Genomic DNA, 25,961 nt, shown 5'->3' with positions numbered 1-25,961 from the left:
TACTGTAAGAGATCAGTTTTATTATGGACTTTAACTCAGAGAAAAAAAGCCAAGGGTAGTAAACATTTTATTCCATTTCTAAGATGTTCTGTGAGAGCCTTGAAAATAAATCTCCCTTTTTCATATAATTTTCCTTCCCTTTATTGTTTATAGAACAGTAAATTTGGTTATTCAAGTTCCCCAAATGAAAACTAAACCTGGAATGGTTATATTTTGCTCCCTCTGCTGGCCCGAGAGCAGAATAACACTACCTAAAACTAATAATTCATGATCTTCTAAATGTTTATTTTCATGGACTTGACTATAAAGTTGTAATGGCATTCCACATAAAGACAAAAAACATAGTTTCAGCTCTATCTTATATATGTATATGATAATTAAACACAATTTATGTCTTTCTGTTTTTAATGATCATAGGATTCAAATCTAGAAAATTATTTTTGCACAAAGGCTAGCTGCCCTCCATTTATTTTTTTTCAAAATAACTACTTTAAAAGATTCTGCTGTTTTTATATTAAAGGCTGAAATTCATTGAAAATACCCAAACTTGAAATTTCATATATTTCCCTTGCTACCACTAATTTTTGCAATCACATAGTTTACTTCTAAACTTACAAGGTTGTATATACTAATTTAATTGTGAGTCTTTTTTTTTTTTGTATTCAAAGTCTTAGATTATGTATATGAAAACTAATTTATTAAACTTTGTACACAAAGATGAACATACCTGTATAGCAAGCTTATATGAAGAATGAAATTACAAAAAAGTAAAAGTGTTATTAAAATTGATGCATGTAAATTACTTACAAAAATACCCCAAATGGGATAAAGCTGTTCATCCCTGATTTTTCTCATTTGGTTGTCAGAGTTGAAATATGAATTTTAAATGGTTAGGGTTTTTTTCTTTTAAAAAGTGATATATTAAACTTACATACAGGATAATTAGCAAAATGTAGAAAGGGAAAACAATATACAAAAGACAGATAAAAATCACCACTCTTGACAGACACTCACGATTCAAAAATAGTAGAAACCTTAACTATCTCTAAACCATACTTACATCTCCCTCTTGAGTTTTTATCAGTGAGAATAAAATATAGTAAACCAGCAAGCCCAGTTTTTCCGTTCTTTAAAAGAGGCCTGACTTTAGACCACGATTAAGCCTTGGATAGATTTTTCAACATGAGAGGGACAAGGAGGAGAACAACTCCACCTGTCCACCTAGAACTAATCACCGGAATGCACAGTTATAGATAATTAAATAGCTCTTGGTATTTTGTCAGTTATTCAGAAGTTTTTTTGTTTTTTTGCTGGTTTCGAGGTGAGTTCTTTAACAAGTTTCTTATCCTGAGGTACATTCCAGTAGATTCTGCCATGTTCTCAAACTCGAACGGCGTTATTCCGGTTGCAAACTTGCTCATGTCAGGGATGGGACTGTGGATTTTAGGGGCCGTGGCAGGACTGGTGTCCACGTGAAGGAGCTTCTGGCTGCCACCTCCATTGCTGATGGCACAGTTTGACTTGACGCTGCCATTACCAAGGGGAGCATCTTTGCAGCTGACCTGAGCAGAAGCTTCCTTTTCCTTCTGGTCGAGCAAGGCAGCCTCAGAATCTGGACTCGAGCACTGTTCAACCTCTGATTTCTTTGTACACGTGTCTGGTACCTCAGCCTCATCTGGCATCTGCTTCTCAGATGGTTTTTCCTCCAGGGCAGGGAGCTCGAGCTCATTCGGACAAGGTGAAGAGGCAACCGAATTCCCAGTTAGAGGTGTGTCAACGGGAATGTCAGAATCACTGTTGACGCTCTCGGCCTGCTCCAGGGCCGCCCATATCCGCCTCTGCTGTTCTTCAAGTTCCTCCAAAGTCAGTGCGTCCTCATCCATAGTCACAGACGCCGCTCTGGTCTGGGGTGAGTCACTGGGAGTCAGTGGTGGGGTGCCCTTGGGGAGCGGAGGGGTGAAGGTGGGTGGAGGGGTGCCCTGGGGTAGAGGGGGAGGAGTGCCAGGGGGCAGCGGGGGCTGAAACTGAAACGCTTCATTGCTTGGGACCTCTGCATCTGAAACAGGATATTGAGAAGCTGTCATGTAGCATTTGATTTTACAGATGTTTATTAATAAGACTTGGGTGGAGTCCAGAGATTCAATGGCCAAAAACAACCAGCTCAAGAGGGGATCCTCAGATACCATGACCATTGCTTAATGTCCTCAATCCACCTGAAAAGAACATCTGCACGGAGAGCTGGCAGGACATCTGGCGCTAAGAACTTGAATCAAGGGAAAGCTTTAACAAGGCAGGAAGTTTGGCTGGAAATTCGACTGCCTGGGCTCCTGAGTGGGTGGGAGCCAGAGGAGATGAAGCTGAGGAGGCAGGGCAGGAACTCCCCGGGTCTTACGGCCCAACTCTGCCCCGGGTCTAGACTGCTTGCCTGAACTGTGGGTTCATGCAGCTCACTGCTCATCACCACCTGTGTCCCACAGCACAACAGATCTGACCTGTCCAAAACAAAGGATCCTACTTGCTGTGCTCACAAATACCATTGCCAGGGCACCCAGCTGAAGTCTCCAAAACTGAAACCTGTTCGTCATCAGAGGGGAGGGCCCTCCCGGAGGGCCCTCCCTTCCCCCTACCCACACCAAGTCCTGGTCTTGCTGGGGTCCACCCTCTCCCATAGGTAGCCTGTCAGAGCTGCTATGTTACCTGGAGCCCATTACCGCTTGTCAGGAATATGAGAGTCATTCCTGCCTCTGGACTCATCTTCCTTATTATATCCATCCTCCAAACTCTTATCCTTCTAAAACACAAATCTGATCCTCTTAGCCTTCCCATCATCTATGGGAAGAAGTCCAATCTCCTCTTTGCCTTAGGAGGCTGTCTACAACAATGAATTTGTCTGTTTCCACCATGTTGCTTCTTACTGTTTGGTTTAAATGACTCCAGCTGTCACTCTGTTGTTGGACCAGTGTGCTGCAATGGTTCATGCTCTGCATTTGTATTCCCGGTGTCTCAGACACCTTAACCCTGCTCATCTCCCTGGTAAACCTCTGAATTCATCCTTCTAGATGCAGCTCAAGGTCATTCCTTAGAAGAGGTTATGTCTTCACTCAGCACAGCTGCTCAGTTTCTCCTTGGTGCCACTGTTACAGTCGGTAACCAGCTCTGAAATACTAACCTCTGTATGTATAACTACAGGCCTCCACACTTATATTAAAATGTTTACACATCTGCAATCCTAGGTGACAGAGAGCTGTGACCAAGGGCAGCAGTTGTGCCTTATGAATTTCCCTGTCCTCAGAGCCTAGTAGGGGAGTTTGAAACACACTATGTGTATTAAAAAATATGGAAAATTCAACCAAATAACACGGAATTGCGAAGGCCATGCAAAACTAGTCTGAACTTTATCATACAAGCAATAACACCTGTGAGAAAAGTAACTGTCACTTAAGATTTTAAGAAGTTAAGTCAATCAGAAAAGCAAAGAATGCATAAAAAAGTTGAAAGGAAGCATTTTTTAAATAGTCAGTTACTTTTTACTGACTAACCCAGGGAGCCGGTCTGGGGTGCTGGGCCTGGGTGGGTAGGTCTATCTAACTCAGGAATCCAGCTGGTTGGCCCAGCTGGCTTCACACCAACCAATGAGTCTTCCAACCCAGCTCTGAGCAGTAATATTGGAGATGCTCAGCTACCCAAGGATTAAATAAGACTCAGTATTTAGACAATGTTCATAAAGAGCTTCTTCTTTCATTCAGAACTCAGGAGCATACAAATTCGTCCTACTTTCTCAATGAAATCTAAGCCACAGGAAGAAACCTACCCGAGTCGAGCTCCATGTCGGCGGGTGAGGCTGCCAAGCTGCCCTCCTTCTTCTGCTTCTTTGGACTGCTGGGGCTGGACTGAGATGAAGCCCTCTTGCTGTTGGACCTTACACTTGGCTAACGGAGAACCAAACCAAATGAATGTTAGGTGGTGGCAGACCAAGATCGAAACTCCGCCCCTTCGCTTGAATACAATGGAGCAAGCCAATCTGGCACTAAGTCCAGGTACTAGAGAATGTAGCCATCTTTTTCCTTTGGATTCATTAGAAAACAAAGAGTGCTTTATATACAAAGCAAGAGGAGTTCCCGTCGTGGCACAGTGGTTAACGAATCCGACTAGGAACCATGAGGTTGCGGGTTCGGTCCCTGCCCTTGCTCAGTGGGTTAACCATCCGCGTTGCTGTGAGCTGTGGTCTAGGTCTTAGACGCGGCTCGGATCCCGCGTTGCTGTGGCTCTGGCGTAGGCCAGTGTCTACAGCTCCAATTCGACCCCTAGCCTGGGAACCTCCATATGCCGCGGGAGCGGCCCAAAGAAATGGCAAAAAAAAAAAAAAAAAAAAAAAAAAAAAAGACCTAAATAAATAAATAATATATATATATATATATATATATATATATACACAAAGCAAGAAAAGGCAGTAAAATGTCTATTGTGTTACAAAATCAAATCCCACAGCGATAAGCAATACATTTTTATAAACCACACTGAAAATCTGTTTACCGCTTGAAAGTTAGAAGTTAGGTAACTGGCAAACACGTCTTTCTGCTGACATGCCTGCATTGGTATGGAACCGAACATCCTCCATTCCTAATGATGAAAAGAGAAGGGAAAAATAAGTATGTACTCGGAAAACACCATGCCTTGAGATCTTGCTCACTGAGGTAAAGTGGAGGTCTCAAATTATAGTTCTGCTTCACATGGGACTTTTCCTTTTGCGGGGGAATAATGAAAACAGTGGTACATTGAAGAGAAAAAACCCCAGTTCTGCCTGCATAATGACCAGGACTGAAAACTAAAAGACTACTTGACTAAATCACTTGGCCCAAAAAGGTTCTATGTACAAGTAGTTACAGGCAGAAACATGGCTCCCACCCTCCTGACTGCACTCACAGGACTGTTCATTGCTCCTTCCTCTTAACTCACTCATGCTGAGTTTTCTATTTCCTGATTTTTTTCTTTCCAAACTGAGTACTAATCTTTAAGGTTCAACATCACTTGTTTCTCTCTCATCACTGTAACACATTCAACAGGGGTTCTCAAGAGCAATCACTTCAGGCTCTTATGAAACCAACAGATTCCATGGACTAAGTCAGTAAAGTCTAAGGGGAGAAGGAGGGGCCCTCAAGAATGTGCATTTCTCATGAGCACCCCCAAGGGGACTGGAATGTAGGCTGGTACTTGAACCCACTTCCAGAGGCACTAATGGTCTGCAACCTGCAATTTCGACCTTAATTATACACTTGTCTTTGTAGCTGTTCACTAGACTCCAAGTTCAGACCTTTAGCTGCTTCTCTATTGCTTAGACCCTTAGAACACCTAGAATGCATTTTTATTAAAATACCACTACCACTATAGTTAGTTGCCGAATCCTGAAACATAAAAGCTGGAAAAGATTAAGGGTAGAAAAACTTTCTATTATGGGAGAAATTTTACTTTGGGGAGGAAAATGGGAAGAGTAGGAAAAAAGAATTATGTATACTTAGATTTATTGAAGGCAGAAATTTACTTCCCAAGCAATTGTATAAAGCTTACAATACTGCTTCAAACCAACCCATATTTTTTTTGTTTCTATTTTTTGGCTGCACCCACAGCATGCAGAAGTTCCCAGGCCAGGGATCAAACCCTCACCAGAGCTGTAACCAGGGCCACAGCAGTGACAGTGCTGGATCCTCAACCTGTTGAGCCATGACGGAACTGCCATTCCATATTAAAAAAAAACCCAAAAACTTTTAATTTTAGAATAGTTTTAGATTTACAGAATCTATTCTATTTTAGCTCCTTTTCTTAGGGCATAAAATCAGAAAAAATCTGGGTTTTTTTCTTTTTTCTTTTTTTTTTTTGTCTTGTTGTTGTTGTTGTTGTTGCTATTTCTTGGGCCGCTCCCGCGGCATATGGAGGTTCCCAGGCTAGGGGTTGAATCGGAGCTGTAGCCACCGGCCTACGCCAGAGCCACAGCAACGCGGGATCCGAGCCGCGTCTGCAACCTACACCACAGCTCACGGCAACGCTGGATCGTTAACCCACTGAGCAAGGGCAGGGACCGAACCCACAACCTCGTGGTTCCTAGTCGGATTCGTTAACCACTGCGCCACGACAGGAACTCCTCTTTTTGATGAATATAAGATTTCACTTAACATTCTAATCAACATAAAGGAAATTAAACACCAGAATTCGCACTGTGGCTCAGTGGGTTAAGAATCCGACATTGTCTCTGAGGATGTGGATTCGATCCCTTGCCTTGCTCAGTGGGTTAAAGATCTGGCATTGCTGCAAGCTGCAGTGCAGGTCGAAGATGTGGCTCAGACCTGGTGTTGCCGTGGTTGTGGTATAGGCTCCAGCTGCAGCTCTGACTCAACACTTGGCCCAGGAACTTCTATATGCCTCAGGAGTGGACTTAAAAAAGAAAAAAAAAGTTAAACATAATTTAAGTACACATTTACTTCTAACAGTAACTGCTACATAAGCTAACATTTTGAACAACCTACATAAATAAGGTCATATTCCAGAAGAATAAGAAACCAATACACTTACATCTGGAATTCCTCTGGGAGTAGATATATTAAAACCTGGATAGTTTACCAATTTCGAGAGATCATAAGTGACACTTTTATTTTGTTGTACTTCTCCAGCTTCTGTTTCTCCATCAGCACCATCTATTACAGACCATCAAAAAAGTTAATATTGCTAGATGCCCATATAAATATATCCCTCTCCAGACCAAAAGTAGACCTGGAAAGGACTTATATTCATGGTCAAAGAACCATTCTCAGAATAGCTTTAATTATAACTTGTCTGAACCATTAAATTAAGAATTTTTAAACAACATGGACATATCGTTTTGCTAAAATACTTAAAATCTTGGAAATTTTAGTTCTCCCATGAGTTGCTTAAAAGTCTACCTTGCACTCATGATTTGCCTGGTGCTCTATTCCAATTCCTTTATTAAACATTTATATAATGTTTACTTTGTACAAAATAGTGTTTTCAGATAGCATTTTAAATAGTTTACAACTGTTCATTTACTTAATCTTCATATCAACACTAAGAGGTATTAAAACCACTTTATAGATGAGAGTAGTCTTCAAAGGATACCTGGGGACCATTTCATTATTTTGAAAAATACTAGCGTTGTTTCATCCATGGGGAGTTTCTCTTTTTCTCTTTTTTTTTAAATTTAAGACCAATGGTATCATATGTAAGTCATTCAGAAACTTGCTTTTTTAAACTCAGTTATCGCACAGTGATTTTGCTATGTTAGCTCATCCAGATTTACTCCACTCTTTAAATACTGCAGGGGTTCCACAGCTTAGATCTACCATGGGTTACTTAGCCATTCTCCATTTTCAGTTTTTCACTATCATATTCAATGCTAAAAAGTATCTTTATATACATCATTTCCTTGTGCACATGTGACTATTTTTCTAGAGAAGTTCTGGATTATAAGAGGGTTTATGTATTCTAATTTTATAGGTCTCCTGGCCCAGATGGGTATATTCCTGTTACCATTACCAAGGAGGACAAGACCTTATGAGGACTAACTAGAGAGCTAATACTTTGGCCTAGGTAGTCCCTGAGCAAATCCAGATAACCATCTAATAATTCTCAATGAAGTTTTAGTTCCCCCCTTGTAAAACAAAGGAAAAATTATCATGATATTTTTTAGTTAACTTAGCAACCATTAAAACAAGCCAGCCATTCCCATCATATTTTACTGTGATATTTTAATTTAAAAAAAGATAACACTTAAGCTGATTTATTTAACTGAACATACTGTACCTTTGCCATCGTAGAGTGCAAGCCCTGAGTTCTCTAGTTCGGCCTCTTTAAGCCAGCCTGGTGGGTATCCTAGCTGGCGCATTCGATATATAAAAGGTGGGAGACTCTTGTCTGTCACACCCAGTGCATCTTGAAGTTCCTCACTAAATAAAAATAGACGAAGAAAAATACTATATTCTTGTTTTGGATGAAAATACAATCTGCTTTGATATTTTATTTTATTTATTTGACTGCATCCTTGGCACATATAAATTCCTGGGCCAGGATTGAACCCGAGCCACAGCAGTGATAATGCAGGATCCTCAACTGCTAGGCCACCAGGGAACTCGCTGTTCTGATATTTTAAAACAATCCTATGTCTTGTATTACACAGCATGTGGCATGGTGCCTATTAAACACATCGTTACAATTTCAATAAATGTTTCCGGATTAATTGATGTACACTAGAGCCTTGTTGGAAAACATTCATATCTTGATTATTACCCTGAAGATACACAAAATGTTCCAAATACTGGCAAAACAGAAACGGTGTTCACCGCTAAAGTGACAAAGGTACCTAATAACTCCTGGCTTGAACCTTCCAAATCTTTCTTCTACTTCTTCTGCATGGTATCGCTGCTGAAAATTCTGATTGTTTGTCTCACCACAGGCATCCATATACTCTTTTCTCTTCTCACTTATTCGAGCAGCATTCCGAGGCTAAGTGTGTAAGAATGGTATCAAGCATTTTAGATGTAGTTCAGAAATTAAATACAAACAATATAAACAATAAATAAATATAAACAATTGGTCTAGGTTAAGCAGACAGATGCTATCAGTTTTAATGTACAAAGAACAAGTATAAAAGAGAGTGGATATTTAAAAAAAAAAAAAAAGCAAGGAAGAGAAGCAGTCATTGAATTTCTTACTACCTCGGTAGTATACTACAAAATCAAGTTTTTAAAATAAGCTGTCTGAAAATAAATGCACATCTTTCATTCATCTCAGATACAGAGCACTATAATGAATTATTTAAAAAAAAATCCGATGTTTCAAAATTTATATACAAATGTGAAAAGATTTCAAAGTCAAAGACTACAGGAAAGTAAAGACAGGGAAGGTGCTTCATATCACACAATGCCACAGCTGTCTTGAAAACATTAGAAAGTTCTGGTTCAAAGATTTTTTTTTTATATGAGAAAAATTTACCATTGGGCAATCTTTCATTTGATGCTCTTCAGAACCACAATTGAAACAGTGAGGCTTTGGCCTATTTAGTCAAAAAAACAAAGATTTTCATATTGTAAATGGAAATATAAAAGCAAATCAACAAAATTTTATATGATACCAAATTGTATCAGAGAAACAAGAAAGTAAGTAGGTCACAAATCACTAATATCTGTGATAATGAGTAGACGTTCACCCTTAAACACACAGTAATTTTTTTTTTTGCCGCACCTGCGGCATGGGGAAGTTGCCAGGCCAGGGATTGAACCAGCGCCACAGCAGCAACCTGAGCTGCTGCAATGACAACACCGGATCCTTAACCCGCCGCACCACAAGGGAACTCCTAAACAAATGGTACTTTTAACTAGTCTTTTAACCAAGAACCCTTATGTTCCCAAGTGATCTGTTACCTCTGAGTTTTGTCAGTGGCTGGTAACAGAAGAATCGAGGCAAACAGATTATCTTATTTTCCTTGAGGTAATTTGGAAAGGGGCAGATGGTTATAAGACAGCAATCAGATTGACAGCAGCAATTATACGTTTCTACCCACCCAGGCATATCAGGCGTGAACCAATGATTTCCAGCATGATCAATTTAAACATTTAACATATGTCTATATGAAATTCTAGATTAATCTGTTAATTTATTTATAGTAAGCCGGCAATAAAGAATAGTAATTTTTCAAGCTAAAAGAGTTTATGGTTTTGTTAAAAAAAAAAAAGAAGAAAGCAAAAACAACTCCCCACACAAACCTTTTTGCCTTTACTTGTATTTCTTGCCCTTCTAGAGAAACAATGTGGCTGAAGACTTGCTGGTACCTTTAGTGAGTTTTATTAAGGAATAGTTATCATTGTCTGCAAAATTTGGTTTGTTTGTTTGTTTTTAAGGTGAACTTAATAGCAAGGTGCATAAAGATCTTCATTCACTATGTAGGATACTTGGGTATTTCCCATCCTTCCGTAAGCTGAGGGTTTTCATTTAGTAGCGGTTGCCCCAATTTATCAAGGCAAAAATTAGTAAAATACAGGACACTTCCTACAACCTGCAGAAAACAAGTCAAAAAATATTGCTATTTAAGCAGAAAAAAAAAAAGACATTAAATAATGTAAGACTATGATTAACTGTTTTAACAATTTATTTCTGGATGAAATTACTAGAAATAATCATCTCCTTAGTTAAAGGAGCCAGATTCTGGTGTGTAAATAAATCCCCATCAGTGAATGTCACCTAAGTCATTGAGTTTTTCCTCTCAACTGGATCATTACTATTGGCTGCACTCTCGCCAGACTTAAAAAACAAAAACTTGTCAAGAACTCTTGTATTTCCCTCCAATTCCCCATTTCTTTGCTTCCTTTTGCTGCAAGATTCTCTGAAAGTTGTCTATATTTTACATTCATTGTTTCCATTTCCCTTTCTCCCAATCACTCTTTTTCTTTTCTTCCAATGTTTTGGGAAGATTTCCTACAGAGAAGTTGAAAAATTGGTACAGGGGATACCCATGTACCCTCCACCTAGATTCAACAATTGTTAATTGATTTTTGTGTGCATCCCTCTCTCCTTACACACACACACACACACACACACACACACACACTTTACTGAACCATTTTTAAAATGTTAAGTCGCCACCATTATCATATTATTATAAGCCATTTTCTTCTCTTGCTTGAAATGAATACAGGAACTTTCTACCCGGGTTCCAGCTTCCATACTAAGCAACTATAGATTCTTTTTCATGACACTTCACCCCTAAATGCTTCATATGAGCCCGTAAGAACATTTTCTTACAAATCACAATACCACTGCCACACCTAAGTAAATTAATAACACCTTCATATCATCTACCCAATCTATTTTCAGTTTTCCCCAACTGTCCCCAAAATGTCCTGTAGGCTTTCCCCGCCCCCAACCCAGGATTTGATTTAGGCTCACACATTGCATTTAGATGTTAAGTCCTTTTAGCTTCTTTTTGTCTAGAATAGTTCTCCCCACTTGTTTTTTAAATGACACTGCCATCCTTTTTTGAACATTTCCAGTAAGACTTCTTTCTGTGCCTAACACTGCATGAAGCTATCTAACAATGGAGCTCCCTGATCACCCCCAGACAGCCAAATTCAAAGGACAGTTCCCAGCCTTTATCTCAGCCTGTCCGCTACAACTGGCATGGTTGATTCCCCCTTCCTTCTAGACACTCCTTCGTCCTTTGGCTTCCAGGACACCATTCTCTCCGTTTGCTTCCTGACCTACTCTCCTCGGTCTTCTTTGCAAGATCCTTGTCATCTCTCCATCTTCTCTCTACTTCACAACCTAGGTGATTCACCCAGGGCGTGAATGGTACGAAATAAGATTTCTATGCTGCCAACCCTCAAAGCCCAGTTCTGACGGTTCCTAAACCTCAGTCTTGTACGTACAAGTGCTGACTTGACAGCTCTCCCTGGACATGTAAGAGGCATCTCAAACTCACAGATGTAGAACTGCACTGGACGGAGTTCCCTGATGGTTCAGTGGGATAAGGATCCAGCACTGTCACTGCTGTGGTTCAGGCTGCTGCTGTGGTGCAGGTTCAGTTGCTGGCCCAAGAACTTCCATATGCTGTGGGCACAGCCAAAAAAAAATTAAAAAAAAAAAGGGGGGGGAGTTCCCATCATGGCTCAGTAGAAACAAATCTGATTAGTATCCATGAGGACACAGGTTTGATCCCTGGCCTTGCTCACTGGGTTAAGGATCTGGTATTGCCATGAGCTGTGGTGTAGGTCACAGACGCAGCTCAGATCCCAAGTTGCTGTGGCTCTGGTATAGGCCAGCAGCTATGCTCTGATTTGACCCCTAGCCTGGGAACCTCCATGTGCCACGGGTGCGGCCCTAAAAAGACCAAAAAACAAAAAAAACCTGCACTGGATTCCTATCCCATCCAAACCTGCTTCCCCGGCCAGGCTTTCCCTTTAGAAAAGGTAATGATATTGCAGTTGTTCAGACCAAAACCCTGTCATTCTGCTCTCTCGCTTGATCTCATACTCTATATTCAATTCATCAACACATTTGATCAGTTCTACTTTTAAGGTATATTCAGGTTCTAACCACTTCTCATCATGGCCATTCACACTGTAGTCTAAGTTGCCATTTTTTCTCACATGAGATGAAACTTCTTAACTAGTTCTCAGCTTCCACATGTAACCAGCTACAGATTGTTTTCCACAGAGAAGTCAGGTCTTTTAAACATTCAAATCTTGTCATGTCACATTTCTACATAAAACCCTCCAGGAGTTTCTCAGAGTAAAATCCAAAGTCCTCACTCTGGCCTATGAGGCGACATAAGGATTAAGATGCTATGCCTAGATTCAAACCCTGGCTGTGCCACTAACTAGTCCAGGTCTGTTCCCTCACCTGTAAAATGAGAATAGCATTTTAGTACCTTCCTGAGTAGCATCTGTAATGAGCTTGAGCAGTACTGGCCGCAGTGTGCAGATGTCTGCTTCTGCCCTGGGGCTTCTCACTTACTTCTCCTGCTGCCTGGAGTGATCCTCACTGAAACTGCAGCCCAGCTCACTTCCTCAATTTCCTCAGTCTTGGCTCAGATAGGCTGTCATTAAGTACTCACTCTCCAAACCAAGTGCCTTGCAGTTACCCTCTCACTCCTGCCCCTGCTCATTATACTAGCTTTTATTTTTTTTCTCCCATTCCTGTCCCTAGAATCTAGAATGGTCCCTGGCACCAAGAAGCATTTAGTAAATATTTATTCAAGAACCAACTGAATAAATATGCAAAATCCCCCGTTCCTAGACAAGTATCACTTTAAATCCCAGTTCTTAGAGTTTAGAAAAGAAATGAAGTTATCTAGTTCAAATAAAGAATCCTTCTTTAAAGTGCCCTTAGAGCATTGTGGTCTTTCTTTGACTCTCTCCAATAACATGGAATTCACTTAAAAAAAAATTATTAGACATATCACTTAATTTTTTTCCACCTCTGATAGAAATGTCCGCTTTCTAAAAGTTGAGCTGAAATGTGCTTCTTTCTACTCTACCCAATCACTGGTCCTAGTTCTGCCACCTGGCACTCTACAGGGTGATCTAAACAACACCTTTGTAAGTAACAGCCTTTGTCACTTTTGCAGAGATGTGTACATACTGTACACATCTTTTCAATAACATTTACGGGCTCTTCAGCATCCCAGCAGCCCCATATCTTTAAAATTGTGGTATATCAGTGGGACACAATATGACATGAACGTGAAAACCAGTCTTCCTTTAATGGAATACAGGATAATATCATCTTCTTTAAAAAATTTTAAGGAGTTCCCATTGTGGCACAGCGGAAATGAATCGTGACTAGTATCCATGAGGATTCGGGTTCAATCCCTGGCCTTGCTCAGTGGGTTGGGGATCCAGCGTTGCCGTGAGCTGTGGTATAGGTTGCAGACACGGATTGGATCCCACACTGCTGTGGCTGTGGCATAGGCCAGCAGCTGTACCTCCGATTTGATCCTCGCACGGGAACTTCCATATGCTGAGGGTTTGGCCCTAAAAAGCAAAAAAAAAAAAAAAAAAAATTCTAAGTGGCAAAATCATACCACTACACTGCACTGACTCTGCTGATTTTTGCACAGGTACTGGAAGACCTCAATGTATGTTCATCCCTGTTATGCTTCCTCTATGTTTGCCCACCATTTGACAACACGTATAATTTCCTATCTGCCACCTGTTACATTAGCTATTTATCACTTTCAGTTTTATCTGTCTGTAAGTTCCACAAACATGCTTTCTATATCTTTATCCAAGTTCTAGAAAATGAATACACAGAGCATAGTCAGGACAAAAATAAAGTCCTCTGGGAGTATATGTACTATGCCTCCAGGTCCCAATGAAATAGTTATTAAAAAGCAAACTATAATATTTAGAGACTGAAGCCTACAATGTTGTTTGTAACAAATTTAATGAAAGAAATGTGTGGTCATTTGAGGATATACAACATCACTTTCTCATTTAAATGCCACCCAACTGACAGAGGATAGGAAACATAGCTGCAGAATTTAAACTAAAATGTCCAAACTTACACTAAAAGCTTCTTTGTTGTTTTGAACGTCACTGGATTCTTCTACTTTATGGTCCTCTTGTAGCATAACACTGGATGGCTAATACAAAGAAAAACACGTCACAGAAGGCAACCAATTTTTAACAACTTTACATTTCAAATATTAGAAATTTGAATACACTTACTTTACTTTCTAATACATACCATTAATGCATATAAAATTCTGAATTCATTATTGCATAATTAGGGTGAGTTTAAAAGCTAATCTAGGTAGGAATGTTTAGGAAAGAAATTTCCCAAGTGGGAAGGTCAAAAAAGATATAAAAGATAGTATCTTCTGAAGCATTAGCATACACTGTGACTTTTGTGTTAATAATTAATTATGGAGCTTTCAACACTTAAACTGACAAGACATACTTTATCTTGAAATCAGATTATCAGAAAGATTAAAAAATATATAACTCCAGGGAGGGAGTTCCTTTCATGGCTCAGGGGTTAACAAACCTGACTAGGATCCATGAGGACACGGTTCGGTCCCTGACCTTGTTCAGTGGGTTAAGGATCCAGCGTTGCTGTGAGCTGTGGTGTAGGTTGCAGATTTGGCTTGGATCTGGCATTGCTGTGGCTGTGGTGGAGGCTGGCAGCTGCAGCTCTGATTCGACCCCTAGCCTGGGAACTTCCATATGCTGTGGGTATGGCCCTAAAAAGCAAAACAAAAAAAAAACAAAAAAAACCATATACATATATACATATATATACACACACACATATATATACATATATACATATATATAAAACTTGATATTACTGGTCAATACTGATACTATAACCCTTACAGACCTTAGGCCACTACAAATTTTGTAGTGTTTCTTGAATCAAAAATTAAATAACATTCAGTATGGTTTTTATTGTTAAATATATCTTGTTCCTTGAATCTTTAAAAATTGTATATGACAAGAGTTCCCACTGTGGCTCAGCAGAAATGAACCCGACTAGTATGTATCCATGAGGATTCAGGTTTGAGCTCTGACCTTGCTAGTGGGTTAGGATCCAGGGTTGCCATGAGCTGTGGTGTAGGTTGCATATGTGGTTGGGATCCTGAGTTGCTGTGGTTGTGGCGCAGGCCTGGAGCTGTAGCTCTGATTTGACACCTAGACAGGGAACTTTCATATGCCACAGGTGCAGCCCTAAAAAGCAAATAAATAAATTCATAAATATAGGAGTTCCTGTTGTGGCTCAGAGGTTAACAAACTTGACTAGCATCCATGAGGATGTGGTTTGATCCCTGGCCTCTCTTAGTGGATTGGGGATCCAGTGTTGCCGTGAGTTGTAGTGTAGGTTGCAGACATGGCTTGGATCCCACCGTGCTGTGGCTCTGGCATAGGCTGGCAGCTACGGCTCTGATTTGACACCTAGCCTGGGAACCTCCATAAGCTGTGGGTGTGGCCCTAAAAAGACAAAAAAATAAAAAAATTTAAAAAAAATTGTATATGATAGGTGCAAACTAAAGGTGATAAATAAAACAATTAATTCAAATACTCCATTCTCCAATCTCTGAGGATAAGCAGCTAAAGATCTTTATTTGATAGACTCTACTCACCTTAATTTTTAAATAATAAAAAAAAGCCCAGAAATCACGAATTCTTATTTTCTTAACATAAATTCATGCCCTAATACTCATAGAATGAAACTTCTCAGATTTCTCTGGGCATGCTATTGATTTTTAAAATAAGTACAGGGCAAAGAAAGGATGGCCTATGAACATATTCATTTTAGACAAAAAGAAGCCCATTTTTTATGAACCCCGGAAACAATGAGGGTTTTTTTTTTTCTTTCTTAAAATTAATTTTCTGCCCCACACCATGTATCCCAGTTAGGGAACGGAGGGAAAAAAAGCCTTTAGGAGTTTCCGTTGTGGCTCAGCAGAAACAAACCCTTCTAGTACCTAAGAGGATTCAGGTTTGATCCCAGGCCTCTCTCAGTGGGTTAAGGATCCGTCATTGCCATGAGCTGTGGTGTAGGTTGCAGACACGGCTCAGATATGGTGTTGCTGTGGCTGTGGTATAGGCCAGCAGCTGTAGCTCCGATTCAACACCTAAAGCTTGGGAACTTCCATATGCGGCAGGTTTGGGCCTAAAAAGCAAAAAAAAAAAAAAAAAAAAAAAAAAAAAAAGCCTTTAATTTTGAGTGTAGCCAGGTGTGACTATGACTCCTCAGAAGAGCAGCCACAATTCAAAAGAAAGCTGTGCATCTGCACTTGAGATTGTGGAGAAGGACAGGAGGTGAACAGACAATCTTAATAAACATTTTGATTCTGATTCACAAGGATCCCCGGAGCCTGATAATTGGCGATGAGAAGCATTACCTACTAATCTTAAAGTCTCTTAAGTTTGAAGTACCTGGGGCAAAAGATTAAAGGAAGTCTTTTCCACATCATTTTTCTGCTGTTCCTCAAATCTTTTTACTAAATTTGATACAAATTCCTCTATTTCTTGATGATATTGCCTGTGTAAGAGGACAAAATGGTCAGAACCCAGACAGAGTACAACAATGAATTGATCGAAGTCTTAATGCCATGTGTAAATTTTGTTATTTTGTTTTTCAGAGTTTATCAAATCACTGTCTCTTTGTAACACTCAGAAATCTACTCCTTAGGAAAAAATACACATTGTTACCAAGATAAGAAAATGATTATGATAACCTGACACAGTGCCCAGCATCTAATAGTTGGCAAATATTTACTGCAAAAACTAAACAGGGAGTTCCCGTCGTGGCGCAGTGGTTAACAAATCCGACTAGGAACCATGAGAGGTTGCAGGTTCGGTCCCTGCCCCTGCTCAGTGAGTTAACGATCTGGCGTTGCCGTGAGCTGTAGTGTAGGTTGCAGACGCGGCTCGGATCGCGTGTTGCTGTGGCTCTGGCATAGGCGGCGGCTGCAGCTCAGATTCACCCCTAGCCTGGGAACCTCCATATGCCGCAGAAGCGGCCCAAAGAAATAGCAAAAAAAAAAAAACAAAAAACAAAAAAACAAAAACAAACAAACAAAAAAAAACTAAACAGATTTTATTTCTAAATTTTACATACTTAATTTTTGAATATATAATACATGTAAATGGTTTAAAATCCAAAAGAAGGGTTACTTAATGAAAAGCTCCACTCATACCCTGTCTCACAGCCACCTATCTCTGCAACACAATCAATGCATTCTGTTCTTCCACATCCTCCTTTCAGAGACTCTCTCTGCATATGTAAGGAAACCTCCTATATAAATATTAACTGGAGAAAAAAATGACCAAAACACAATGCAAGAAAAACTGCTGTGGTCCACTTCCTCCAGTTTTCCAGGTCAAGGACCTGCGGCGCTCAGTGCAGAGGGGCCAAAGTTCTCTTAGCAAACTTGATCATGGGTCAGGTCTCTTTAGCTCTCACATCCTAAGATTTCTACAGGCACAACTGGAGGTGAATGTGCAGAAGTTAAGACTGCCAGAAGCTTGAGTCAGAGGCCAATTCTGCTGGTGACAGTAGCACTGGAGCCCCGAGTGCCTGGCACTGAGCCCCTGTTGTGCTCACCACCCCGCTGGCTGCCCCTCAGCTTCAGGATCCGGTCCCCCTGAGATAAAGTAGGCAATGGATGTGCCACACAGCAACACCCTATGTGTGGTTTCTTTACCTTCTTTACCTCACCGAGCACATAAGATAACAATATAATTAGGTGTTGCTGGAGGGGCAAGCAACTGCCTGAAATGTCTGTGACCATGCTCCAAGGAAGAGATAGGTCAAGGCCTCAAACCATTTCAGAACATTCTAACAAGCACTGCAGGAATGCCCCGAGTCATCCTACTCCCAAGCATGCTGGAAGACTCAAAAAGTCTTGTTTTATTATTTAAAAAAAAAAAAAAAAAAATCACCTGGGTAAGCTTTGAAAATAGCTAAGAGAAAACCTCAGTTGCCTGATTTTGACAGAGAAATGACTAACATTATTTATGGTGGTAGGGGTTATTTTTACTAGAGGCTACTTATTATAGGTGCTCGCTTAGCTACCTAAGAGGCAGTTATTGATGGTATCCTTTTTCCAGTGAGGAAACTGATATGCAGACGGAATCAGTGACCTGTTCAGGCTCACATATGTAGAAAGTAGAGTCCAGATTCAAATTCAGGTTTATATGACTCTAATGTCCTTGCTCTCATCATGATTCCATAAATTTTAAGTAAAAGGATAAAGATCGTCTTAAGTACAAATGAAAACAGCATATTTATAGAAGATATTATATCATAAATACATTAGCACATTATGTTTAGGAAAGGAAAAATTACTTACTTTGAAATAACATTGTTCATAAATAGAATCTGTAATAAAGGTCCATCTAACTTAGTATTGTTCACCAATATTCCACTAAAACAGAAGTTAAGACATATTTTTAGAAGACATGAGAGTAAAACTTGCATATGTATAAACATTGAACCCTTATAATTATTAAGTACCAAAGATTATATAATATTTTACAAATAAGATCAAGAACTACCAGGAACTCTAGTTTTCACCAAGTTTACCTACTTTAAGTTTTACAGAGGTATCTTTTATATTACATATTTTTAAAAATATTTCACAAAAAAAATTTAAAACAGAATCAGTGAATCTGGCTTGGAAATATATGAGAAATTGAAATAACTTTATAAATGGGTAAACTCTTTCTGGAGGGCAAAGCACACTGTACTTAACATCTCAAATCCAACATTTTAAAATAGAGATGTAAAAAGTTTACTGTTCCTGTATTTAACTTTCAAATACTGCCACAAAAAAAAAAAAAAAAAAAAAAAAAAAGGAACTAGACTGCAGCCTAGAAATCTGCTAGAAATGCCTTTGGAAATCTGGGAGCAGATGAATTTTGATTTCCCCACACCTGCCTCATGTCTTTTTACCTGTAAGGAACGTGAAACAAATCTGTTACCTGGAATGAATTGCATGAAGTAGGGAGATAAAATTAAAATATGAAGACAGGCATTCCCATTGTGGCTCAGCAGGTTAAGAACCTACATAGTCTACGTGAGGATGAGGTTCCATCCCTAGCCTTGCTACGGTGTAGGTCCCAGGGGCAACTTAGATCCAGCATTACTGTGGCTGTGGTACAGGCCAGCAGCAGCAGCTCAGATTCAACCTCTAGCCTGGGAACTTTCACATATAGTAGGCGTGGCCCTAAAAATAAAAAAATAAAAAAATAAAATATGAAGACATTCAGAAACTTGTTTCAGGAGTTCCCGTCGTGGTGCAGTGGTTAACGAATCCGACTAGGAACCATGAGGTTGTGGGTTCGATCCCTGCCCTTGCTCAGTGGGTTAACGATCTGGCGTTGCCGTGAGCTGTGGTGTAGGTCGCAGATGCGGCTTGGATCCTGTGTTGCTGTGGTTCTGGCGTAGGCTGGCAGCTACAGCTCAGATTACACCCCTAGCCTGGGAACCTCCATATGCCGCGGGAGCGGCCCAAGAAATGTTTCAAATGGCGCGAACTTCAGTTTTAAAAAATACATCATATTTTTCAAAACTACATTCAATTTTATGACCCCTGACTGGAGGCCAGTTTGAGCAATCAGCAATAAAGGCATTCAGGTGGGGAAATCTGAATAAGGCTGGGAATGTTACTACGAAAATCATGCCAGTTATTAGGTGTAATTATAGTGTTGTGATAATACATGAAAGTCTTTTAAAAAAATACATGCTGGGGGTTCCCATTGTGGCTCAGCAGTAACAAACCCAACTAGGATCCTTGAGGACGTGGGTTCGATCTCTGGCCTCGCTCAGTGGGTTAAGGATCTGTCATTGCTGTGAGCAGCAATGTAGGTTACATATGCAGCTCAGATCTGGCATTGCTGTGGCTGTGGCACAGGCTGTCAGCTGTAGCTCTGATTCAACCGCTAGCCTGGTAACTTCTATATGCCACAGGTTCACCCCTCAAAAGACAAAAAACAAAAAAAAAAAACAAAAAACACAACCCCCCCCCAAAAAAAAACAGCTAGAGAGTATCCTGGTGACCCAGTGGATTAAGGATCTGTCATTGTCACTGCTGTGGTACACATTCAACACCTGGCCTGGGCACTTCCACATGCCATGGGAAAGGCCAAAAACACAAAAAACCAATTAAAAAACCCAACAACAACAACAAAGAAAAACATGCTGAAATGTCTGCGGTAAAAAAACGCATATGGGATTAGAAGGAAATAACAAATTATTAACTGTTAAATCTAAGTGATGAAAATATGGGTATTAATTGTAATATACTTTCTACTGTATGTTTGAAATATTTCATAATATAAAGTAAAAACAGGAAAAAAACCCCAAAAAAACAAAGCACAATGTGTACTTCTGATCACGAAGGTTCCAAAAATAAGGGTTAAATCAAGAGACTTGGGGTACAAATATTTTCTAAAAAATCTTTTTTCTTTCTGCATTGGTTTTCCGTAGAATGCTTTGTAGGTCTGACAATATGGAAGGCACTAATTCTGAAGAAAAAATTCCTTTTTCATGATACTAATTATTGCTTCTTATAAACTGGCAAAGGCTGTGATGCTGCTATAATCATTTGAACTCAGGTAATTATAACTTTATAAATATTTAATATTTAAAGCATGTGGTTGTCTAAATAAAATATTTTCACATACATAAAAATTGTAAATTTTTAGAAATCCTAGTTACATTTCATTTACTACCTAATACCAAATGAATGTAGATCCACAAAGTGTGCTCAAATAATGGAATTCCTGTCATGGCTCAGCAGAAACAAATCTGACTAGCATCCATGAGGACGCAGGTTCAACCCCTGGCCTTGTTTAGTGGGTTAAGGATCTGGTGTTGCTGTGGCTGTGGTGTAGGCCGGTGGCTACAGATCTGATTTGACCCCTAGCCTGGGAACTTCCATATGCCTCGGGTGCAGCACTTTAAAAAAAAAAAAGGGGGTGCTCAAATAGAGGAAGGAAGGTATGGCACAGGGAAATTATTCTTTGGACATATTCTAAGATATGCCTAAATTCTAAAAATCTGAAGTTTTAGTTACTAATGTAGCCAGTTACTTCAGCTGGTACCAGGGACAAAAAAGTCCATATGAAACTGCATCATGGCACACTCAAATTCTGAAAGCCTCAAAATACCATTCTATGTAATAAATTTGTACTTTAACAAATGTTTTAGGTTTAGTGAGCTATTAAATTATGTTAAATTTACTCACTGTACTTTTTTCAAAAGCAACTACCTTCTCTTCTAAAATTCTGTATCTTGGAGTCCCGTTATGGCTTAGCGGAAATGAACCCAACTAGTATCCATGAGGATGGGGGTTTAATCCCTGGCCTTACTCAGTGGGTTAAGGATCCAGAGTTGCCACAAGCTCAGTGTAGGTCACAGACACAGCTTGAATCTGGTGTTGATGTGGCTGCGGTGTAGGTCAGCACATGTAGCTCTGATTTGACCTCTAGCGTGGGAACTTCTATATGCTGCAGATATGGCCCTAAGAAAATTAAAAAAAAAAAAAAAAAAAAAAGAATTCTATATCTTGCATTATTTCCACTTATGAACACACTTAAATTGTATGAATAAATCTACACCTAGATTAATACTGTAATCTTAATTCTAACCTCCCAGAAATGTTTGGTGAATAGGAACAGCTGGGTTGATAACCTGTCTGTTCTGAACATTAAGGCAAATATTTCCAGTTTGTGTTTCATAAATATTTTCACCCAATAAGTCAGTTTCAAGTTTCAAGCAGTTATAATTTAAACTTATGATTGTACTATCCTTTCTACTTTGTTTGAAAGCAGTTCAAGTTTTCCCTAATAAATTAAAAATAAAGGATCATTACTCTGATTTCTTCAGCATATATTGAACAAATAAAAATGATACAAAATTTCTAAACCTTCTTTTTACAAAAAAAAAAAAAACTAATTAAATATTAATACCAGGATAAAAAAACAAAGGACAACTAAAGTGCCATTTCAAGATCTCATACCTTGGTCGAGTGAGAATGTTCAATTTTCTTTTAAGTTCCTGATGTTATTCCTTGTTAAGGAGTAAGCCCTCAGTAAATACAAATATGAAGATCATAAACTTCAACTACTAATCTTACTTTTGGTATCAATGTTAGGAAAGTTAAAAGACAAATATTTTGAGGATGACACACTTGCTGACCTGCTTTGTTGCAGGGCTAGGTAACAGGACCTAAAAACTAAAACATCATTTTCATCCTTTTAAACGTGATCTTTCTAAGGCAGGTTCATGCAGTTCAAAAGAGACTAACAGACAACCAAAAACGTTATTCAGACAACGGTGTCCTGTCAGAAGTTAAACAGCCACTCACTAAAGATAATTGTCCAAGTCAGCAGCATCATGATTATTCAAATAAAGTACATGCAGCATAAGACACTGTTAAGGACCTAATAAGCTAGGATGGACTCTGTAAAGATCACTGTAAAATCCTTTCAACTTTCCTGTATTTTGAAATTTCTCATAATAAAATGTTGAGGAAAAAGGCATTATAAAAAATGACCTCTTAAACCTTAAAAGATGATTTACCAACCGCTTTCAGGGATCTTTCCATTAGCAAAACTACCTGAACCAAAGTTATCTGTATGAATAGTAAAACAAAACAAAAACCCTCTAAGAATGTGAAAAAACAGTCACACATCTTGCTAGAAAGGCTGTAAACTAAAGACAAACGGAAACTGATTTGGCGCGTCTTCTCTAAACCTTTGCAATACATCTTCACCACGGAAGCTATTTTAAAGTGGAAGAACTTTAAAATGAATCCTCAATGTTCTTCAAGCAATTAACCATTTTTCTTTCCGCGCTTCGAACCCTTAAGGGCCCCGACTCTACATCCCAGGACCCCTCACTTCTGCCCCACTGGAAAGACAGATCTGCGCCAAAGTCTAAACAGCCGGTATCTCCTAACTATAACACGGCTTCATCAACTTTAGCTGGGCTGCAGAAAATGAAGTCGGGTAGTGATTCCAAAGAGAGGAAGACAAGTGGTGAAGAGCCTACAATTTAACAGTTGAAACTGTCCGAAATAACCCTAAAATCCGGCCCCGGAATTGGGGGGGGGGGGCGGGAGGCGCGAATCAAGTCCAGGAGACGCATCCCACTAAGGGAGAGGTCCCGCGCCGAGGCCTGGGGGACAGTTTACGCAATCTGAACCCTAGATTCTCAGCCTGAGTTCTGGCCCTGGTGGAATTTCCGCCCGCGCTCTTCCCGGCACCGCACCCACCACACGCCCGGGTGACACGGCCCAGCGAGGGGAAGGATATTCTCGGCGCGGAGCTGCTCGACGGTTTCCTCGCACTGCCGAAGCCGTTCCCGGAGCTCCGCGTCGCCGACTCCATTCTCATCCTCCTCGTCGCCGTCGTCTTCCTTGAAGCGGGTGTGAACGGGCTTCGGAATCGACTCCTCGGCGTGGTCAAACGCCTCGAACAGCTCTAGATCGCCAAAATCCACCTCCGCCGCCATTTTGGGCTGTGGGAAAAGACACGAGAAGAGGCGGAGCTGGCCACCCGGCCGGCGGCCAAGGTTGTTGGGCGGCACCGCTCTCCCGGCTCCGGCCGATCTAAGCCACCCAGTAGGGTTTCCTCCTAAACGTAGGCCGCCGGAGCTGCACAAGGGGCGGGCCAGTCCTGTGAGACTACAACTCCCAGAATGCAACGGCGTTTCCTCAGACCCACCTCTGAGATTGCTCCGAAGCATGGCATGCTGGGACATGTGGTTTCTAAGCGACTGTTAACTCATTGTTTGCACTGCATACTGGGATTGGTCCTTTTAAAACGTGAAGAAAGCCCAACTAGATCAAAATGTTACGAGTTGTCCCTGTTATGTATCTAAGGCTGAAAAAAATCAGAGCACGATGCATGGTTTATCACATGTTGTGGTTGCGTGCCAAACTAGAGAATAAGGAACTCCAGCTTTGCCATAGGATACATTTGTAATCTTGGAGAAGCTACTTCAGTTGGTTGGTTTTTTTTTTTTTTTTTTTTTTTTTTTTTCCATGAAGCTCAAGCTTTAGGTTACTTTAGCTTTGTCTGTTGTGGCTTTTGGTGGTTTCTCCTTCAATCACCCATTCATTCAGTAACATTTATTTACCACATTCAGTGTGCCAGGTACTGTTCTAGGAGCTGAGAATGCAAGAGTGAGCAAAATAGGGAGTTCCTCTTGTGGCTCAACAGTAACGAACCCGACTAGCATCCATGAGAATGAGAATGAAAGGTTTGGTCCCTGGCCTTGCTCAGTGGATTAAAGATCCGGCATTTCTGTGGCTGTGGTATAGGCGGCTACAGCCCCAATTCAACTCCTAACCTGGGAATTTCATATGCTGTTAAGTGTGGCCCTAAAAAGAAAAAAAAAAAAAAAAAAAAAAAGGAAAAAAATTCCGTATGAAAAGGCAGAGTGGAGCAAGAGGAGGCCCGGGGTGGAACGTTAATTAGGCCAGTACTCAGAGACCATATTAGGCATATTCATTCTTCCCATCCCCAAATTGGTAAGCATTTTAAACAGGTGGTGTGTCTGTGAGCTACAAATTTACATTTTGATAGGATGGTCCTGATTGCATGGTAGGAAAAGAATTGGTGGCAGTCTAGGAGACAGATGGAATAGATTTTTGTAATAAAATCAACAAATGTTAGATTAGGTAGTGGCAAGTGGTGGAGAGTTGGTATTTAATAGAGGATATTTGAAAAATAAAGAACAGAGATAACTCAAGGGTTATGGGGAAGGAGAGGAAAGGGTTGTGAATTATTTGCCAGGATCTGACTTAACAAACTTGAATAAATGATTACTAGAGATAGAGAACAACATATGTTGACCAGGTTTGGAAGCCAAGAGTGAGTTCAATTTTGACTATGATGTACCTTGAGATAATTTTATCCTAAAACAGATGAGTAACTTGAATAGTGGAAGAAATTTTTGAAGCACTGTTTTACTGGTAAATTGAAGGTAAAATTTTAGGCCCTAGTAAAGGTGTATATTAGGCAGCTAGATATTCGAGTAAGCTCCCCCCCCCAAAGTATGATCTCAAGGTTAGTAAATACAACTGTTATCTAGAGAATGAGACTGTATAATGAAGAGTGGAAAGTCTAGGACTTTCTATAGGACTGGAATTGAGAAGGGTAAGACTACAGAAATTGATGAATGGCCAGTGGGAGAACTGAGTCCCAGAGAAATTATATTTAAGTACATACTTAAATCAACTTTTCACCTGTGAAACTCTTAACTTGGAATGATATATAACAAATTAATTTCTGCTATCTTCTGCCAGCCTACTTCTTACATGGTATTTAAGTTTTCTAATTTTAATCACAACCTATCATCACCCAAATCACCTCATCTTTCAATTTGGTAATCTTACCCTCAAAGCCAATTGCTCTCACACAGTTTATCATAACTTGCCTCAAATAGAGTAGTCTTATCTTCTTGTTTACCTACCTACCATGTCTTTGAGGTATCTCTTGGATAGCAACTTATGTTCCTGTTACATAAAAGCCATCATGGAATATGAGACTTTGAAACTGAAAGCACAGCTTTCATAGCAGCTAGGAAAAAGTTTAAGCACATAAAAACTGTGAAGTATCTTCCCTATAAACTGAAACTCATTTCCAATTGAGCCAAGCTGTTAACTTCCCAGGCCCCAGGCCTCTAATAACTGCTTCTTGAAGTTTAATTATACAAGTTAACAATTGCCCATACGCCTACCTCTAAATTGCAAGGTCCAGGATGGTTGCCCCTGGCCACATGGTGGCTACTGTTAACTTTCTTGACCACCCCCCCAACCCCCAGCTTGTGGAAATTCCCAGGCATGAGATCAAAACCACAGGACAGTAGAGACCCAAGCTGCTGCAATGTTAACACCAGATCTTTAACACACTGCATCAAAAGAGAACTCCAGCTATTGG

The 25,961-nt window shown here is 40.0% G+C and overlaps 1 protein-coding gene across 4 annotated transcripts; it reads right to left on the bottom strand.

Moving 5' to 3' along the window:
• Window positions 1-23,672, bottom strand: ZCCHC8 (zinc finger CCHC-type containing 8). Of its 4 annotated transcripts, NM_001190154.1 has the most exon segments (15): window positions 681-1,302; window positions 1,305-2,056; window positions 3,812-3,929; window positions 4,534-4,620; window positions 6,565-6,686; window positions 7,810-7,952; window positions 8,366-8,508; window positions 8,998-9,058; window positions 9,768-9,833; window positions 9,954-10,057; window positions 14,066-14,143; window positions 16,443-16,548; window positions 18,362-18,436; window positions 22,034-22,076; window positions 23,331-23,546. In NM_001190154.1, coding segments are annotated over 15 exon segments (2,112 nt in total). In that variant the 5' UTR covers window positions 23,530-23,546; the 3' UTR covers window positions 681-1,287.

Source organism: Sus scrofa, chromosome 14, assembly GCF_000003025.6.
Source record: "Sus scrofa isolate TJ Tabasco breed Duroc chromosome 14, Sscrofa11.1, whole genome shotgun sequence".
NCBI lineage: Eukaryota > Metazoa > Chordata > Mammalia > Artiodactyla > Suidae > Sus > Sus scrofa.
Note: the sequence above shows the minus strand (reverse complement) of the source record. Positions and strands in the feature narration are given on the sequence as shown.

Coding starts and splice junctions, on each gene's coding strand:
- ZCCHC8 (XM_021072008.1), bottom strand. CDS start 23,529: ATGGCGGCGGAGGTGGATTTTGGCGATCTAGAGCTGTTCGAGGCGTTT. Junction 8,509..8,997: donor AAATGAAAGATTGCCCAATG/GTAAATTTTTCT, acceptor TTACACACTTAG/CCTCGGAATGCTGCTCGAAT. Junction 3,930..4,533: donor TAACTTCTAACTTTCAAGCG/GTAAACAGATTT, acceptor GTTCTCCGTTAG/CCAAGTGTAAGGTCCAACAG.